At 41.0% G+C, this 20,809-nt stretch overlaps 1 protein-coding gene across 1 annotated transcript; it reads left to right on the top strand.

Annotated features, from left to right (window-relative positions):
• The first annotated feature begins 3,409 nt into the window (after nucleotides 1-3,409).
• On the top strand, nucleotides 3,410-20,562 carry ELOVL5 (ELOVL fatty acid elongase 5). Its single transcript, XM_010009806.1, has 7 exons — nucleotides 3,410-3,481; nucleotides 5,316-5,503; nucleotides 12,440-12,517; nucleotides 13,147-13,318; nucleotides 14,783-14,907; nucleotides 16,778-16,912; nucleotides 18,625-20,562. Exons 1-7 carry the CDS (start codon nucleotides 3,424-3,426, stop codon nucleotides 18,754-18,756), a joined length of 888 nt encoding a protein of 295 aa, XP_010008108.1. The 5' UTR covers nucleotides 3,410-3,423; the 3' UTR covers nucleotides 18,757-20,562.
• Nucleotides 20,563-20,809: the final 247 nt, after the last annotated feature.

Raw genomic sequence — 20,809 nt, forward strand, 5'->3', positions numbered from 1 at the left:
GGCCATGTGCAAGGTTCTGCACCTGGTTCGGGGCAATCCCCAGTGTCAGTACAGGCTGGTGGTTGAAGGGATTGAGACCAGTCCTGCAGAGAAAGGACTTGGGGGTGCTGGTGGATGAAAAGCTGAGACAGTTGGGGTTGTTCAGCCTGGAGAAGAAAAGGCTTTGGAGAGACGTTATTGCAGGCTTCCAGTACCTAAAAGGGCCTGATAAGAAAGATGGGGACACTTTTTAGTAGGGCACATAGTGATAGGACAATGGGTGATGGTTTTGAACTAAAAGAGGGTATATTTAGGCTAGATAGAATGAAAAAATCTTTTACAATGAAAGTGGTGGAACACTGGAGCAGGTTGTCCAGAGAGGTGGTGGATGCCCTGTCCCTGGAAATGTTCATGGTGGGGTTGGACGGGACCCTGAGAAACCTCATCTAGTTTAAGATGTCTCTGTTGCAGGGGGGATTGGACTAGATGACCAATTAAAGGTCCCTTCCAGTCCAAAGTACTGTATGAATAATGTGCCTCACTGTGACATGACTTCTAGGTAAAGGAGCATTGCTAGTGATCTGCTCATGTATGTGGTCAGTTGCAGAATTTGCTTACTTTCAGTATTAGGAAACATGCTGATTACAGTGTTTCAAATGGCCACTCGTTTAATTTTTCTGGGAGTCGATGTTCCTCTGAATTGGGAAACTATTCTAATTAAAAAAGAACCCTTGTAGTTCCTGCCATTGAAGCAGTGTTTAATGTTGTGTGCTGTTGGCAGGAGACTTGATGCATTTTCACATGACCCCCTCTGGAACAAAAGCATATTGTTTCCCTCTGTTTTTCTGTTACACAAATGAGTTCCTTTTGAAACAATTTCTTTTTCTGTAAATTCTGGAAATCGACACCAGGAGTAGTTCTTCCTTTGCTGTGCCTTTTATAATCTGCTGTCTGATAATGCTGCCTCAAAAAGCTGCTTTGGGGTCACAACACGAAAAAGCTGAGACCTCTGCAGAAAGCCTCCTCCTCTTGGGGAATGAGATTTTCTTCCAATTTTATGGAAGGGTTGAACACACAGTTTCATTTCTTGCTGTCTTTGCTATAGCTCTGCTGGGTTTGTTTCTGCTTTTTTAGTCGTTTCACTTACATATCTGCATCTTCAGTGTCCAGCAAACAGCAATATAGAGCAAGTCAGGTCTGAATTGAGCAGTTTTTTGATAATATTTTTGTATAAGGAACCTTTGTTTTTTGAAACAAACTCTCCCATCTGAAGTATTCCTCTGCAAAAAGGGGAGTTGGAAGTTGGGCGCAGATGCTGAGTGGTTGGATGGTGCAGTGCTGTGTAACTAAATCGATCAGTACTGGATCAAAGGAGCGACAGGCAAATTGAGTAAGTGGGGATTTCAGGCAACAAAATGAATTATCTGCTGGGGAGTGCTTTTCCTGGCAATGTTTAATAGCTGACAGATTTAAAAAAGGGGGAGGAGGGAAAACAAGCTTGCTTTGGATAAAGAAAGCTTCCTTTCTCCTCCTTTGAAATTATATACTCATTTCTCACAGTCTTCCTAATGTTCATGCTTCTGATAGCACAGCATAAGCTTCTCAGTTAAATTTCCTTATTCCTACGACACTGGTGTGCCAGGGCTGTGACCATTCATGCAAGTGCTTGCAGTCTGTGTGTGTCATAACTGGTGAGGTGACGTAATCCCAAAAATGCACCTTCTTGTCAAGTGTGTGCTTATTTGGGCTGGGCTTCTTCAGCTGCAAAATAAAAGTGGTATGAATCAGGACTGTGAAAGTCTTTTAGCACTCCTGGTTATTTTAATCAAGCTGTTTTGTTTGTGCCTGGTAACCAGATTCCAGGGAGGTTTCTGTGCTGTTGTGTAGTCCAAAGCAGCACAAAGACTTTCTGCACACAGAGGGGAAAGTCCTCTTCAGCGTGTGTCCCTAAGAGCCCCCATGGGAAACAGTGAAACTGTGGGTTGGGGGTGCAGCCAGAATCCTCAGTGAGTGTGCCTGGAGCCCTGCAGTGGAAGGGATGTGGATTACGTAGAGGACCGCACAGTGTGAATGCACATAGCCAAGCCTGTTGTATTTTCTTGGTCCCACGGGATGTCAAAGCTCCTGTGGGAGCCAGGCAGCTTGCAGTCCTGCTTTGGACCAGGACATCATTTGCATCCTGCTTGGCTTTTCTTGCTGGCCTCAAAAGAAATGGAGGTGTCAGTTCCAGCTGACTAAAAGGAGAGGACCTACTCTTCATCTTACTTGTGTAAATCAGAAATCTCCTAGAGGCAGGGTTTTCACACGTGAAGAGAGATGTCTCTGGCTAGAACTGAAAAAAAATAGAGATGAACTTTTCTGTTGTTAGCAACTACATGTAAACTCATGTCATTGTTTCAGTTTGTGCGGTGGATATGTCAATAGCTTATGTGTTACTTAGGTTTTTTTCCAGTAACTAAAAATTGCTGTTTATATTAGTACTTGTGGGGGGAAGGGATTTGGGGGGGTTTGGTTGGTTTTTGTTTTGGGGGTTTTTGTCGTCATTCTTTTTCTTAATCAAGAAGAAAATTACTTCCTCTTCTCTTGAACAGGCTCATGGACAACTGTCCCTGCTCATAGAAAATGTTGTTATTTCTTTCCTGCTTTAACCTTAGGGAGGTACAGCTACTTATGTACCACAGTACCTGTACCGGGTGCTACCAGTAATTACTGGCCATGTGAGGTGCTGACAGATGACATTTTAATCACTGTACTGTACTGATGTTGGATAAGTCTGACCTGGTGATGTCTCACCAGTTAGCAGTTCTCTGGTACTGGAGATGCTTGTGCCACAAACTGCCACTTTTTCTCCCTTGCCTCTGCAGACACTCTGTCATTCAGTGACTGTTGATCTCTTGGTTTTATGGGCTGTTAATCAAGAGCTGTGATCAGTCACCTCTCCACAGAACTGACAGCAGAGACAGTTTTCACGTTTTTCCCTTCCCTCCTCCTCCTCGCCAGCTATTTGAGGCTCTTTGTTAAAAGAGCTTCTTAGTATTTATATGAGAATTTCAATGTTACTGGCTTTCTCAAGGTCCAACTGTCTTCCTCCTCCTCTTTCTCACTGCAGAGGGATCTTGCAAGATGCCATCCTGTATTTGCACTTACAAGATACAGAATTGAAAAGAACTTCAGGTTAATCTGAACTCATTATTCTAAGCTTCTGTGTATCTAGATCTATGACTAACTACTTCAGTGTGAAATACTGCTCTTTCACTAGTGGCTCTCTGAGATTAGAATAAGCTTTATGTACTTTATATGTGCTGGTAGTGTCCAGTATGTCTGCAGCAATTTTTGCAGATTAGTATTTAATTTGTTAACCCTAGCAGATGGTATTCAGATGATTATTTTTGTGAGCTGAAAAACTAACTTTATTCTCCTCTTTTCATTTCAATAGGTTGAAAAATGGAACTTCTAGATAAAACAATCAATAGCTACCTTGATGTTTGGCTTGGACCCAGAGGTAAGATTTGATAAAAATTAAATACATAAATTAAACTGGTATTACAATGCAGATACTAGAGCATAACAAACAGCTTCCTTCTAACATCCTGATGGTGATAGGTGACTACTTTTTTAGTACCTGCAAAGCAGCAAAATGTATTATTGTGTATACAGAAAAATGTCTGCTCAGTCCCTCTGATCTTTCGACCTGAAGAACTGCTAATTTTTCAGGTATGACAATCATAGGTGCTGCTATTCTTACTGTCATTTAAGTTCATGTTGTTAGTCTTTAGTGAATGACTTATCTCACCGAGATCTTTACCACCTTTTTTTAATTGAGATTTTAATAATAGCTTTATTTAAAAAAAGCACTGCTTCTTTGAAACCATTCTTTTTAAAGAAACAATAGTTTTGGTAGGTTTTTCACTGGGAAGAAGTCTACAGTTGGAGAAGGGAGAGGCAGTGGGACCAGACAGGTAGTGGCCTCATGGTGAGGGTCTCCAGCTAGGGCAGGGATGGCCCTGTTCCACCTGGTCCTGAACAGGGGGAATTAAATGTAAGCATCCCATACAGAGTGTGCACAGCAGTGCTGCTCAGTGGCGTGTGTTTTTTTTCCTCTGATGGCTACAGCAGCATCTTTTCTACCTCTTTCTTTATCCCATTAAAACTTTGGTGGTAATGCTGCATCCTCGCATGACGTAGTCCATAGGAGGTGGAACAGGGCTCTGATCCTTCAAAATGTGTTTTCTGTTTGCTTTTAGTAGCTCAGTGCCCTTGTTCCCTCCCCCTTCTTCATACTAAGGCTGTTTAAATTAGTTTGGATGTTCTGATATTACTTACTGCATGTGCTGGCATATGGTCTGTATTTGCCGTGTCTTAAAAATAATGAACCATAAAGGTGGCAAATCCTAACAATTCCCCAGCTTTCTTAACTGCTTCCCAACCTACATTTTAAAGCCTCATTTCTTACATTCAGGATCCGCATATGACTCCTTTAAAATTAAGTCAGGGCTGTGAATGCCAGCAATACTGGAATTCATAGAATCATAGAATAGTTAGGGTTGGAAAGGACCTTAAGATCATCGTTCATTTATGATTTGGTAAACTTGGTTTCAGTCCTTTACGCTGACTTTAGTGAGAGGAGTGAAATACTGTGCTGTTGCTGGGTATGGATAACACAGTTGTGGTTCAAAAGGATCATGCACTTGTCCCCAGTGTTCCCCTGAAACCCTCTCATTTGGGGTGGTTTATGTGCTTTTCCTGAGCAGTTGACGTTGCCAAACGGACTCTTTGTCAGACTGGACTGACTGCTCTGTGTTTCATTGCTCATACAAGGACTCCAAAACTTAATCCTTTTGAGTAGCGCATGCATAAATCTAATTGTGTTAATATTGATTAGGAAATAATTATCAGGATCATCCACTGGTAAACACAAAGGTATCTGCTGCACTCTCAGCTTTTCTGGCTCTGTGAGGAAATAAGCTGTGTACTGTTGGGAAAGGTTGGATCGAGAGAATAAGGGGGAGAGAGTTGTTAAAGCTTTTCTTTACAATTTAAGCTCATCTGTTGTATTCAAGATGGATGACAATTCTGAATGGTAACAAGTATTTAAAAATAATAGCAGCTATAATTTAAGAATATTTTTGCTTTAGGAAGAGAATTCTTCCTACTGTCTTTAACAACTGTATAACTAAAATCCTGTTTGTGACAGTTTGTTGTAGTTACCAATGTAGCCCTTAAAAGGGCTTGCTGCTTTTCTTCATCTGGAAGCATTGTGGGTACAGCTCTTTCTGGATGCATTGAACTCTACGCCATACAAAATCTAAGTGTTCGTATGTTTTTGTTTGTTTCAGACCCCAGAGTAAAAGGATGGCTTCTTCTGGAGAACTATACACCTACCTTCATCTTCTCAGTCTTGTACTTACTAATTGTATGGCTAGGACCAAAGTACATGCGGAATAAGCAACCCTTCTCGTGCAGGGGTATTCTAGTGGTCTACAACCTTGGACTTACGCTGCTTTCTCTGTATATGTTTTATGAGGTAGGAAAAAATGAGCTGGGTTGGGGTTATTTTGCGGTATCTATTTTATTTATATTGGTTTATGTTGGAAATTACCTCTGAGGACAGTCCTCCTAAACCTGGGGGAACATCTGCAGAAATGTTGCGACTGTTCTTCAATGTCACTTCTCAGAGGAGAAAACCGTAGTTTGAATGCTACCCCTAAGGATGGTATGAAACAAACCTTGACTTAAACATCTATGCTGACCTTGGTTAGCAGTGTTTCAAATGCACTTCTGTTGCTCAGTGTGCAAGTAAAGGCATCACTGATCTCTCGGCTTGAACCTGGCTACTCCTTCAGTAACTCCTCCTTGCCTAGAAGTCATGCTCAGTGTGATTGTGCTGGTGGATTGTACAAAGTACTTTGTAGCAAAAGTACAGCTTGATTTGAAGTGCAAAACATGTTTTATTTAAATGTGTTTAGTTATGCACGCACTCCTCACATCTGTTTCTGTGGGCTTGCAATAGCTTCTTTTGTATCCTCTTAGTTTTGCTGAAACAATTGCATCAATGTCATTGTGATTCATCTCTTTCTTAGAAGTTAAAATCTGAACATACAAACATATTTCAAACTGAATTGGACTTTCTGTGGACTTACTTTCTTTCTTAACAAAACAAAGATTTAGGCAGTATGAAGTTTTCCACTTCTTATAGAGCACTTTAGTTGCTTTTACTCAGAATTGTATGGTTTTTATTAAAAGTAAAAATGAAGAACTATAGCAGTGAAAATAAGAATGTCAGAAAGTGATGGAGTGTGTGGCTTTAATGTACAGAATACTCTTGGCTTGCTTTTAAGCAAAAATGTTTCTCCTTTCTGTAAGGGGAGATTTCACTTTCAAAACGTAATTACAAGCTAGAGGTAGAGCTATGAATATTTTATTATTTTTGGCATTTGCTTAGAGGTATAAGCAAGCTGTAACTCTCCTTCAAGTTTGTAGTTAATGCTATAGTGTTTTACAAGGTGACTGTTTAGATTACTAGTGATTTAAGCTTAAAGTTAATTCTCCTGTGCATTGTTTAGTCAAAAATTACTGAGCGGGGTTATTAAGTACTTTTGATATTCAATTCTTGGGGAGACAGGAGTTCTGGATTGATTAGGCACTTGGAAGAACTTGTGTTCTTGATGTGCTTACTTTTCTAACCTCCCTGTCAGGATGTTATAATCTACAAAAATTTGTATGTTGATCTGTTTAATTTGTCTATAAGTAGTGTTGCTGAGGACTTCATGTACAACATATACACTATTTTATGAAGGTATTCTTTATAATTATATAATAATCTGTTGTTTTGACCTCCAATTATGTTACTGAGGGTTTACAAGTGCAGTCTTCAGTTGTACTAAGTGTGGCTAAACCTCTCAGAATAGCCAATCTTTTTCCCTTGAATACCTGGTATCATACTCATAGTTTCCAAATGAAAATTAGTGTAACATTCCGCCATGTTACAAAACCTGCGGATAAATTTAAACAATAGAAGAGATCTGAACTGTTGATCTTATAAATGCCTTTTTATTGCTAACAATGAACTGGTTATCATGAAGGGACTATTTATTGTACGCTGAATAAGTCCTCATACTTGTAACCTGCTGAATAGCTTTTATTTTGTGAAGGAATGAGACAACTGAAATACAGTGAACATTAAGGCTCCTCCTTCCTATAGAGTAAAACACATTACATCAAAGTGAATATCACTCTTAATGTAATGTTATCTGTGTGGAATGTTCATTGGTATTGTAAATACACCTTCTCTTTTATAATGAGAATGCACAAAGCCACGGCATTATGAAGATTATTAAGCTCATGTGTTTGACAGCACATACAAGCTAGACATGAGGGCAAACAACGCTCTGCAACAAGGGACTGACCCATGAAAATGCTGCCAAGCAGAGAGCCATGCTGACATAGCACTGTGCTGCTTGATGTTTGCAGAGAGAGAGCTGAAGGGCCAGGTAATAGGGAGAGAATTTGGCTTCCTGCACCTCCGGGTATGTTCTGTAGCTGTAGTGCCTCCACAGTTACCTGTGTCTGTGCAAAGAAGTGATACCCTCACTCAAATTGAGTCATGGAAATTGGGCTTTGAAGGGGTAGCAATGCATCAGTAGCACTCTATAGTATGTGTACTGACTTTTAATATAAAATGGTGAAGAGCAGCATTCGAAAAATAGATTTAACTCACTGTTCTCTTCCTCATTGTCACTTTGAGTTTCAGCTGAATTAAAGTTTTTTCAGTCCTACTCTGAGGAAAGTCATTAAACATCATTACTTATGAACTTGTTTAGTAGCCTAAATGAAAATAAGCTGCTTTAATAGCTTGTATATGATAGACCTGAAAACCTGCTTTGGCGTTTTTCCTGAATTACAGCTGTGGTGGTTCTGGTCATGATTCATAGCATCACAGCTCAGTTTAAGTATTTTATGACCAAAACAAGATGTTAAAGTGAGACATCCTCCAAACTAGGACGAGAAAAATGACCTACTTGGTTTTCTGGCCTTTACATCTGAATGTCTGTAAGCAATAATGGGGGGGGAGGGAGGAAATTTGCATTGTAGGATTTGTATCATTCTCGTTATTGTATATTTGCACCATTTGGTCTACTGATATAATATACTATAGCCTTATTTTAAAATCACTAGAAATCATATATGTCTTATGTGGAATTCCTGAGATAGTAGTTTCTGTTGGTATTTGCTATAAATTATTTGTGCATTTAATAACTGGGCTGTGTTCTGGTACTAGTAGAACAGAGTAGTGGACTGTGCTTGTTCCAGACTATATAAAAGGCAAGGCAGACCTAAGGAACCAGGAGAGGTTCCTCCAGGCAGACCTGTCACTCCTGTGCTTCAGGAAGAGAGGATGCTCATTAGAGGCAAATAACAATGGTTTATTCTGTACAAATCTACAGTGCTTGGACTTTGAGGGGAAATAAGACTTCTGCCTGGGGCAGGGGCAGCAAGGGGTGAGAAGGTGCGTGGTGAGAAGGTGCAAAGCGGTGTGGCTGGTGGAGGAGTTATAGCATATGGGTTAATTGCCCGCTGACTGGCACACCTGTGTCTGAAAGAGCTGCAGAAGCGGAGGCAGCACTGCTTCTCCCCAGGTCACTGCTCTGCACCAGCATCACGAGTCAAGTTGTCTTGTAATACTGTGAGTAGCGCCCATGCCTCTCTACCTGAGTCTCAGATGGGTAATTTGGTAGAGCAGGGGGATGCCAGGTACCCAGTTTTATGGGATGCAGACCTATTTTATTTTGAGGATATTTTTTTATTTATACTGGAGCCAGTTGATGTGGACCATGTAGACTTATATTTGAGAAAACTGCTCAGTGATGAAGGCTCACTTTGAGTGATGTCTTTACTGTCCTTTTCCTTCCATCTGAAACATTAATTCCCTCCCAGATCTGCCTGAGGAAAGTCTAAGGTTTTCCTGATAAGGACTTGCTGTTCATGCTGTGGGAAAAGCAACCGAAGAGGTGCAACCTGTTCGGGAAGGAGGGGACTCGTGAAGAGCTCCCATGGCATGTGAGCCCCATGTGACAGCTCACTGCCAAGGCTGCTCTTTCCTCTCCCTTTTCTTTCTCTGCAAGGTCCCAAAGCACTTAGCTCTCTCCTGAGGTGACTGTGTTCATGTAAAGATAAAGTTTCTTATCTCTGCAGGCATTTGCCTTCTTTGATCAGAGATGTGAACTTCTGTTTCTTTTCACTCTCATCTAGTCCTGTTTTGAAGCCTGTAAACTCATCACAGTGTGAGGCAGTGCTGTGTCCCTTATCTGCCCCTCTCCAGTGTGTCTCAGGCTTTGGTTTTATCACAAGAAAACAAAATTCTCCCCAGTAACACCTCTCCCACGGCCCAGTCAGACTGGTGTTAGTGTGCTGGTTTATTTTGGTACCGGAGTTGATGAGAACTGCACATGCCACAGCATATTAAGGAATTCAGCAACGGAATTACAAAATGAGAGCCATATAAAAAGAAAAAAAAATAAAATTAAATGCAAGGGAAGGAAGTACAAGTTGTTGGAGCACAAAAGCAACTTTGAGCTGCAGGGCTTTCCCCGGAGCTGAGGAACTTAACATTGACTTTCAGCACCATTTTAATTGGCTTATGAAGGAGCTGTCTCTTTCTGTGCCATTTAAAAAATCGCATACTCTGGTGAAAGTGATTATAGTCAGCCTTTTCTGGACAGGCTGCTTTCTCAAGAGAAGGTATACCTGTGGTCACACATCAGCGGTGTCATTAAGCAAGCCTCGGCTCCTGCCAGCCTGCAGATGAAGGACTTCCTAGGGACAGTGGGCAGGGAAAGGTTGTCTCAAGGCTGGGGTGGCCGAGGAGCTGCCAGCCCGTTGCTGGGCAAGTTGAGACCTGCTGTACAGTAGCTGTAAGGAGGAGTAAGAGACTCTGGGAGCAGACCACAATAAGCATCAGCAATGACTTAAATGCACTAACTGGCAATTTATGACACCTCCATCTATTGTCTTCTGGGTGGCATGTAAGCGAGCTGCTCTATGCCCAGCCTTGTGCGTAACAGCCATTTGGGAACTGTTTGTGGTCAGGTCTCAGAGTGGCCAATTGCTTTGTTTTCTGGAGCCTTCCAGCATGTGCTGAAAGTGTTGTGGGTGCAAGAAATAGTGGTGTCAGGCAAGGGAGCAGCTGGGTAACTCTGGAAAAGGATTATCTGTGTGTTGTATGTTGGACCAAGCAAGGCTGTGGGCAGCAGCAGCGGTTTGTGGACAGCAGTAGCAGCTTTTCACCATTTAGTTCCTTCTGGAAAGGGAGGAATTGAATTATTTTTGTAACTATACTAACTATTTATATGATGTTAAAAGATGTTACCATTTCCTACAAATGTTGCTTTGCATCTATCATTTAAACCCCTGTGGCTGTGAGAATATTACAGCTTGTAGCATATTATTATATGTGCTTCTGGAAACAAAGGATTATTCAGGTTTAGCTGAAGCTACGTGTTCCCACACTGATGTCTTTGTCCTTCAGAGAGGTGGGATCCATCCAGACACCTCTGGTTGTGTTACACATTATGTAGTGAACCGCTATTGCTTTCAGGGAAAGCTCTTTGTGTTTCACTATGCTAGCCTTTACTTGGGAGAGGTTTACAGACTGCAGAATTAGTGATGGATGGTATTTGGATTAATTACAATATAAACATTGTGATTATCCTTCTATCCTAATGCTTCCTTGAGCTATGAGAACTGTATGAAAACATCTGTAAGCTCTTAACAACATGATCACAGCACAATGTGGGCTTCTGTCTGGGGGACTGGCGGGCACTCGCAGAGCCGCGCGGGCTTTCCCTCGGTGCCCAGAGAGCAGCTTGGTGCGGGGCTTGCTCCAGGATGTAGCTGGTCCATTAGCAGGTTACTGCTTTTAAACTAGTGTGCTTGGCACAGCCATGCCTGCCTTAGGGCTGGGAGAGGGGTCCTCCCGTGGCTGCATGCCCTTTCTGCTTGGATAGAGAAATTGCTTGGGTCAGCTGCTGATGTACACGGCTGCCCTGCTCTCACTGTGGCAGGGTGGTATTGACTTATCTCTAATGCACAAGGTAATTCCAGGTCTATATGTTATGATATAACTAGATGTCTCCCCCCCCCAATACTGGCAATAATTCTATCTCAGAAGGTCAAAAAATAATGACCTAAGCTGACTGGGTATTTTAAAAGCTAATTTAGGGAGAAAATGAGGCATGAAAGAAATAACATTAGGAAAAGGTAGATCATTGAAGTGATAATCTTTATTGTACCTTTTAGAATCAGCTTCTCATTCACAGTTCTGAGCAGCGTTTAATTGTGCGAGTTATTGTAGTCCTTTAATCAAGTGATCATTTAAATGACTTATGGTACAAAGAGATTTTTCACTGTGGCCTTGCAAAGCTTTTATTTTTATTCTGCACAAGCTTAGATAAGGCCAAAAATGGACAACTTGCTTGTGCAGGATATCTGTCTCTGCCTTTAGAATGTTCTTCTTTTCGCTTGGGAATCATCTAAATTTGTTACTGCTCTCCTCATGCTATTCCCACGAGGAAAAACATCTTTATACACAACATCCTGTGGTGCATTCTGTTGCAGTATTAAAGAGGGGCTTGCTTCTGTCTTTGTACCTCCTCCCTACCCATCTCAACCTGTTCATCTGTCTTCCACCTGTGAAAGGGTGGGATGCAGACATCCAGCTTGCCTCCTGCTTCTCTGGAGGTTTCAGCCAGCCCCTCAGCTCCCCATCATCCTCTCATGACTAATAGCTGGTCGTTACCCTTAAAAGTAACTCCATCATGTCTCAGGTATTATTTGTTATGCCAGGAAGTCAGGCAGGCAACAGCATATCCTGTGAAGGAAGGCCCTTGTACTGGGAAAGGATATAATGTACTTGGGGTGAGTGAATTATTTAAGAAGATCTTGAAGAATCACAGTATGGTGAAACGTCAGTTGTTAGCTGCTAAGGGTAGCAAAGCTGAAGATTTGCTCTGTTACGTGGCTGAAAAAATTATACTCAGATCTCTGTGTATAAAACTGCCTTAAAAATGCAACTTTTTATTTCCAAAAATGATCAGAAGAAAAATGTATTTACTCTGGTCATTCACTTTCTCCAACAATGAGATCATCAGCCAAGAAGGAAAGATATTTCTTGAGAATCTGTCTGGAATACGACTGTGCAAAACACACACGCATTGTGGGATAAGTGGGAATAAGAAGCTACCTCCTATTTTTATGCTGGTATACCCCAGTTGGAAGAATTTGTTAATTCACCCGCTGCTATGATTTGATCACTGCTTGGAGCTTGAGTTCAACCTAATGCCACACGCGAATGCCCATGAATCCCTTGACACCAGATGTCTCAGCAGAGACACTGCAGAGGTTTACATGTGCTGCGGGGTGCAGCCTTCTCCCCAGATAACACTTTATTCTTTGATCTTCTCAGCTGGTGACAGGAGTATGGGAAGGAGGATACAATTTCTTCTGTCAGGATACACACAGTGGAGGAGAAGCTGATATGAAGGTAATGTAATCGAGACTTACAGCTAGTAACATTGCAAATTGCCCACTTGTGTGTAAGTGGAGAGCAGAACAGTATTGATTATGTGGATTTTGTTCAAACTGTATGTTTTTTCCTCCTTTCACAACACAAAGGACAATGCATTGTCAACCATAATTATTAATCTATAATATATTCATGGTAGGTATTTTGGAGAGTAATGTTCAAGTGTTCCCAGGTCAAAAAACAAGGACTTGGTCTTAAGGCTGTATTCAACCACTGTGTGTTGTGACTCCCCTTCTCTTTCTGAGATGTGATCATGATTTCTTCCAGTCCCTGTTCAGAGCAGTCCTTTAGAGAACAGTGTGGGACCAACTCTGTTTAAATATTGTCTTGTTTCTCCCAGGGCACCGCAGGTGCACAGCAACAGCCTCATAAAAAGGTCTTTGTCATCCTGTTTTCAGCTGTGGCTATGGGCTTGTACCTAAATCTGCTACAGAGAGACCTGAGGCAGAAGCGTTTCAGAAGATCTCAGCAGTGTCTTCAGTCCAAGTAGTGCCAGGCAGAATCTGGATTTTAATTACTTGCATAACAAAGGGGTTGAAAGCCCCCACAATGTGCAGTGCTTCTAAAACGTGTTTCTTCCTTTCTAGATCATACGTGTCCTTTGGTGGTACTATTTCTCCAAACTCATTGAGTTCATGGATACCTTCTTTTTCATTTTGCGGAAAAATAATCATCAGATCACTGTTCTGCACGTCTACCACCATGCAACAATGCTGAACATTTGGTGGTTTGTTATGAACTGGGTGCCTTGTGGTCACTGTAAGTACTGGGTGATAGTAGGGAACACCTGCAACAAGGACCCTGTTGGTTTTCTTTTGGTCAAACCAGACATGTCTGGTACCTTCAGCTGCAGGATTTGTTCTGTCCCATATTAAGCTGTTGCAGACAGTTGCAGGAATTAAGCTGCCTGCAGAGCCTCCAGAAAAGCCATGCCTGTGTAGTTTGCAGAATTTGTGCAGCATTGTGATATTGATCAGCTGCAGCAGTCCAGGTCTGATACCTGTCAACCTTGCTTTCTCTTTTTTGTGGTAGTCACAGACTCTCTAATGAAACAATGCTCTTTTCCAAGTCAGGACCAGAAACCTGTTTCAGCTGCAAGATGGCTAATAGTGACTCTTGCCCTTGTATCTGTCAAGTTCACTTGAGATATTACTTTCTTGATTTAATCTCATTATGCCACTAGCCATAACAGATGATCTCAATTAAATCTTGTCTCCTGAGCACTAATGAATTTGACTAAATGCATCTTTGGTGGAAGATTTCTATGTCTCTCTTGTCTAAATCCTGCTAACCTTTGGCAATCTTGCTTTGATGTTGTTGCTTTTAGCTAGCGTTCAGTTTCCTAACTGCATTAGTGTGGCTTAGTTGTGGTTCAGATGTGCAGCATACAGATACTGGCTTTGTTGAACACTAATCCAAGAGAAACCTTTTCAAGTCCAGAGGATGCGAACTATGGACCGTGCAGACCAAAAGGCTGTGTTGCTCAGGAGTCTGCTTTCTGGGCCAAACAACATAGAAACTCATATTTGTTTCATGTTGTCAGCAGTGAGTAATGCTGAACGTATAAAAACTGCTTCTGGAACCACATTCTCCTCCAGGGAAGTCAGTCCCTGTTTATACAACAGTCAAAAGTGCAGATACTTAGAGTCCATCTTGTGCTTGTGTGGTCTTGAAAATACTTCTGTGCTATTTCTAGCGATGGGTTTTTCTCCTTCCTTTCCAAGCTTTATGTTTTGCTTTGTCATCACAGTTCTATGCAGTTTGGTCTTAAGCTAAAAGTTTCTTTAAATGGATAAAGGTGCTATAAAGAAAGACAACTAAAATGGCTAACTTGCAGTCTCTGAACACACATATTGTTTTGGTTATAAATGACAAAATGGGCTCCTGCCTGGAATGAAGTGAAGTAAGCCTAAAAGTCAATGGGTGAAGGTATTGATTGTTGAGTCTGTTCAGCTCCCTTGAGAAGCCAACATGTAGATGTGAAAAAGAATAATTAGAGGAAACAAACCCAGAAGGCTGGTAAAAAGCACACAGCTGCAAAACATCTCAGCCACTCCATTGGGTGAGCGAAAGACAAATCGGGGGAATAAATCTCTTGTGTTTCTTTTAAAATAAATCATATTTTAAATAGTAATATTTTGAACTTGTTATTTTTGTAGCTTCCATGAAACAGCCTGTCCCTCATAATGCAATGCACTTTCTTTTTCCTTTGCCTTTCTTTAGCTTACTTTGGTGCCACACTGAATAGCTTTATCCATGTCCTCATGTACTCCTACTATGGATTGTCTGCTATTCCAGCAATGCGTCCTTATCTGTGGTGGAAGAAGTACATCACTCAGGGGCAGCTGGTGAGTGATTTGCTCTTCAGTGCTTCAGCGGGCTCTTGTATTCATGATGAAATCATCTTGTCTTTACTCAGTTAGAAAATTTTGGCAGGGTGTAGAAGAAGGGATAACGAAGGCCTTCTACATCTCTAAGTGCCTTTGAAATACAGCTTCTGCACCTCTGTTTGCTCTGTTTTCAGGACGATGGGGAGCTGGGACTGATGGTGTACATGAATCAGTGCTGAGATCAGTGGGATCTTTCTTCAGCTCACCGTGTTGTATGGCTAGATGTATTTGGGAGTTGCAGTGCTGGGTTTATGGGACTTACTAGCCAGGGAGGCAGGAGAAGCTTTTCTTCTAAGCCTGTTTGAGCTGGGATGCTCTTCTCTGCTTGGTTGCTCAGGCTGATGTTGAGATGACAGCCCAGAAACTCAGTGCAACACAGTCCACAGCTAACAAGGCCCTTCATTCTCATCCTGCAGCACAATGGCTTTTCTGTCTCACTTTTGCATGCAGTTGCAAATGGTTTATTAAAAACTGTTCAATATTTCTGGTCTGTGCACTTTAAATGGGCAGATTTTTTTTTCTCTTGTAATTCTATGTTGGACTCCTTGTACCCATTTGTATTGTTTCCTGTACAGTGTACAGCGATGAAGCCCAGATGCTATGTACTGGAGGTGAAAAGAGCAGTGAAATTAAGCAATATGACACACGTGGTAGTGATCCTGCACAAGACCCAGGTTTCGGCGTGTGTAACATGTCAGCGCGCCACAAGGAAACGGGTGTTCTGTCTTCCCCATTTTGTAGGGTGGGGAAACTGAAGCCTAAAGATAGACATTTTTGTTAAACACAACACCCCCACCCACCCCCTTATCACCCTGTCAGAGCTGTGAATGGGTTTAATAACATTTGCTGGTGACGATTAGCAACGTTTGCTGCCAGCAGTTTGGAGTGTCGATTCTCAAGTTTGTATTTTTTTGCACTCTTCCTTCCCAAAGGGTAGCTGAGTATTGCAGCAGCGGGGATCATTGGCGGAGGAGGGCGGGGGGAGGAGTTTACTTGGTGGTTTGGTTTTTCGTTTGGGTTTTTTTTCCTTCCAGATTTAGGTGCTATTCTTCATCCTGGTTGGTTGGGTGCTACAGAGTGCAAGTGTCTGGGTGCCTCAGTTGCTCCCCCTGGCTATTGTCATGGTTGCTGTCACGTCCTTGCCTGCTCTGCATATGTAGCTGTTAGGGCAGCAAAATAGCAGAGCAGAACACAACAGACTTTCCCTTTCTAAATAAACATTCCCTAATCTGGTAGCCTTCATGTAGGGATGATTTTTGCCTAGTGCTCTCAACAGCACTTAAGACCAAACTCTGTTTTTCCAAAAGAGATAATTGAAGATAGTTAAGCCACCCCTCTCCTCCTGCCTCCCCAGCTTCCCTGCAGCCTTCACTCCAAAAATCCTTCCACTGGAGCCATATACCAGGCAGTCCAGGTCCGTGGAAGAGGATCACAGGATCTGTGTGTAGACCCAAATCTTTTGCAACTGAAGCAGTGAGATGCGTATCTACTCTGTTAGCATGGTGGAGTCAAACCCAGTGAGGTCTCATTAGGAAGAAGGTGGTCTTTGTTCCTTAGTATATTTATAGATCAATTCTACATGAGTTACTCTAATGCTCTAAAATGGAACAATAATAATCAAATAAAAACACTTAAACAACGGAATGCCACAACCTGTGTGTCTGCTAACTGAGGTTTACACTATTAGTGAAACAGAGAAGATAAACTTGTCAGATACACAGTAATATATATTTTAGAGTTGTTTTGGAAATAACTAATAAGATTTGGGTCAATAATGGCATTTTTCCTCCTTGTATTAATTTTCTCTTTTTTGTTTTTCTCTCCCCAGACTCAGTTTGTCCTGACAATCTTCCAGACCAGCTGTGGTGTTGTTTGGCCATGTGCATTTCCTCAGGGGTGGCTGTATTTCCAGATTTCTTACATGATTTCTTTGATTATCCTCTTCACAAATTTCTATATCCAGGTAAAAGTAATATTTATGGACTCTCTGTAGCATTCTGCCAGCTGTATCTCATTGGAAAGCTGCTTACAGAAAGAAGTGCTTGAAACAGCCTTTTGCTATCTTCCAGTAACATGCATATATTAAGGTAGTATGCTTGGCCTGCCCTCCAGTTTCGAATCTTCTGATGTTTTGTATCTGTAATTCAGAACGATTAGTAATTTCGGTAAGCAGAGTGGCACAAGAAAGCATTTTACTAATGCAATTTTAACTGCAGATAAGGGAGAGGGAAGAGCTTTATGTAAGAAGCAGCTTTCCAGTCTGAAATAAAACAGCAGCCTGTGAACCTGTCAAAGACCCAAAGGAATTGTTCATTACTGCTCTTACAAGGCGAAATGCTTGTTTTACATCCAGGGAAACTTCCCAAACTCCCAACATGCGTAGTTCTGGTTTTGGCTCACCTTTCCAGATGTTTGTATTTCTTTGTGGGAAATCAGGATTTTGAGTTGTTTCTACAAAATTGATTTCAAGTTTGAACAGATCCAGACTTGGATTTGTGGTTCTGAGCAGTTCATATTCATACTCTGTGCAAAGATGTACCCATCTTTAGAAAATCAAGCCAACACAACCTCCTGCCCCCAAAGAGGCAAACCCAATTACATGTTTTAAACGTCTCTTGAAAAATTTTAAGCGTTTTGGGTCTGGTAAAAGTGACTGATGGGGGGGAAACATAGCAGGCTTCCCTATCTGATCTTCTTGTACTTAAATTCAGTCCTGTGGTTTGTATCACTTGCTGCGTATGAACTTCCTAATTAAACGTGATAGTATGGCTTCAGACTTAGACAGGGGAAGTTTAGGTTAGATCTAAGGAAGAAGTTCTTCACAGTGAGGGTGGTGAGGCACTGGAATAGGTTGCCCAAGGAAGTTGTGAATGCTCCAACCCTGGCGGTGTTCAAGGCCAGACTGGACAGAGCCTTGGGCGACATAGTTTAGTGTGTGGTGTCCCTGCTCATGGCAGGGGGGTTGGAACTAGATGATCTTAAGGTCCTTTCCAACCCTAACTATTCTATGATTCTATGTTCCAAATATTACTTAACTTTCTTCATCAGTTTTACTTTATTTTAACTTTTAACCATTTAACTTTCACACATTTTGGGAAACATGCGCTCATCAGGCAACTGAGCCCCTTTGACTAAGATTAATTAATCTCTGTTTTTATCACTGACTGTAATTTTTGTTGGTGTCCCAAGCCTCCCTGATCCTGTCAGCTTTTGCTTCCCATGTTGCCAGTGCAAATTCCTTTCACGTTTCTGTCTCTGAATTTCCCTCACTGTTCTTGTTTATCCACTTCTTCTTCTGGCTTTGCTCAAGGTAGGCACCTGCAGTGCATCAAATCTCCTTCCTCACTGTCGTTTTGAGTACATTCTTGTGCCACAGTCTGCTCATAAAATTCTTTCCCTTGTTTCTATTTTACTCTTAACATAATACTACCAATGCTGGCATCATACTACCAAGCCTTTATCTTTTCCAGTGAACTAATTCTCTTGCTGTGACGAATGAAAGGCATAGTATAGCCTCATACACAAAAAATGGTAGAGCTTGTTGGACTCTACCACCAGCACAAGGTCTTTAATAATGATGGATGCAAGTTTACTTTTGTGTTTCTAGACTTACTGTGAGGAAGCAGTTATTTATATCTATTTAAGCAAAGCCATGTGTCTCTCCATATATTCTAGACTTACAACAAGAAGGCATCCTCGAGGAGGAAAGAGTATCAGAACGGCTCTACAGCCACTGTGAACGGGTACACAAACAGCTTTTCTTCCCTTGAGAACAATGTGAAACAAAGGAAACAAAGGAAGGATTGAAGACCAAACTGAAAAACCATTTTGATAACCCCAACAACAAAATCATCTGATTGTAAGCACAATAAGAGTTGTGCACTAATACTCTAACAGCTACTGTAACTATTCCTGCCTAGAATAGTGTGATATATGTAGGACTTAACCAGTGCAAACACCCTAGAAACTGTCTAAAGAACATAAAAGTAGGTTAAAGTTTAAAAGTAATTCTGGGCTGTCACTGACCCCGCTATAGACTGTGGAAGGGAGTATTATCATAGTATCCGACACTGCTGTTGCCTTACTAGTCAATATGATAGGTGCTGAATTATAATTCAATTTGAAAACACTGTAATCTAAACCTCCATTTTTTTTACTGTAGATCATGCATGTGATTGTAGAGGTAATTTGTACAATGCTGGTTTCAGTAGATAAACACACATGCCTTAAATTAAAAAGCAGGGCCCAAAGCTTATTACTGATTTAAAAATTAGGGTATGTTTCAACTTTTCAGTTGACTGACTTTTTAGTAAAAAGTCATTTAGAAGAATCCATTGATCATTTTACTGTTCTGTGTGTGATACATGACGTTAAGTATCTCCTACGTGATACAGTGAAATTGAAAATGGCTCATTTAGTTTTGTATATTTGGCTTTAACTGATTAAACAGTCACAAATCAGATGGAAAACTTATTTTACCTTTTTAATAGATCTTATTTTTTTATTTCAAGTAATGTCACTTATGTAAAATTAATTGGCGCTTACACAGTCCAGTAAGACTTAGATATTGTCTCTGAGGTTTAGAGTGTACACAGGGTGGACCCATCTTCTCTTTTCTCTTTTTTTTTTTCCTTTTTTTTTTTCCTTATTTCTGAGAATTCGTAAATGCTAAATGAAGAGTAGTTTTAATATGGAAGCTGGCAGAGTTTCAAGTGTTACTACCATGGCCATATCCACATTTTAGGAGCTACTGTTTGAGACTGTGACATGTCTGAAAGTGTATTTAAAAACGAAGACAGAAAGATGCTTTTCTGATGGAATTGTTTGTATTTAAGTTGGTGTTTGTACTGTTCTTCATGTAGCATATGTTCATTTATAAAATGTGCCTAACACAAATATGGTGTTATTTTCCCAAACAAGCAAAATTAAACAGTCTGATGTTTTTTAAATGTTACTGAAATGTGCTGGAATGTCTGTTTCTGTAATGTGAGTTGTGTATATCACTGGTAATGTTTTGGCTTGTTATCTGAGGATTTGGTTTGAGTGCTTGTTGAAGTTACTCCTTCTTGTAAAATCTTGCCTTGCACATATGAGGAGTCAGTTGCAAAGCCAATATCTGTTGCTGGTATTCTGGTATCTGCCGTGGTGGAGTTCTGATTATGAATATTTTATTCATTAAGCTCTGAAACATTGAATTGTGCAAGACGTACTGCTGGTCATTGCTCAAGTTGAACTATTTGTTTTTTGATATTTATATAAATGCCAGTTCTAACATGTTTAATTTTTTCCTTTTTTTTTTTTTTAATCTTTTTTAAAAATTTTGCACATCTCTTAGGGAATTACTCAGTTCTCCTACTAGCCTTGTGGGGTTTCATTCCTTGTTTTGAAGGAGACAGGTCTGTTATGTTTACATTATCAAAGCTTGTGTGTCTGTCTTCATTTCTAGGTACTGGTTTGCAGAGTCTTTACATAGCTCAGTACAGCAGCTATAATATCCAAAATAGGCTGTCTAAATGTGCTAGAAATAAACCCTTGGCTCATCTGAATATACCTACATTGTTAATGTTTGACATGATTTAATCATTAAAACACTTTTGAAGATCTCTGCCTGAATTCCAGTGGGTTTGTACAGATCTAATGCATCGCCCCATCCTGTGTCAGAGAGGTTCAGCATACCAGAGATTTGGTAACAAATTCCTTACAGAAAGCTTTGGCTGTTACTAAATGCTGTTCCCTTGCCTGGCTGCAGAAATACTTGTCCGTGTGATGGATTAAACCTCCTGCTGTGATTACCGACTTGCTGAATGCAGAGCAGCCCAAATAGCTCCGAGACAATGAGTGCCAGGAGCAAAGCCTAATG

Source organism: Nestor notabilis, unplaced genomic scaffold (genome assembly GCF_000696875.1).
Source record: "Nestor notabilis isolate BGI_N333 unplaced genomic scaffold, ASM69687v1 scaffold5642, whole genome shotgun sequence".
Classification (NCBI taxonomy): Eukaryota; Metazoa; Chordata; class Aves; order Psittaciformes; family Psittacidae; genus Nestor; species Nestor notabilis.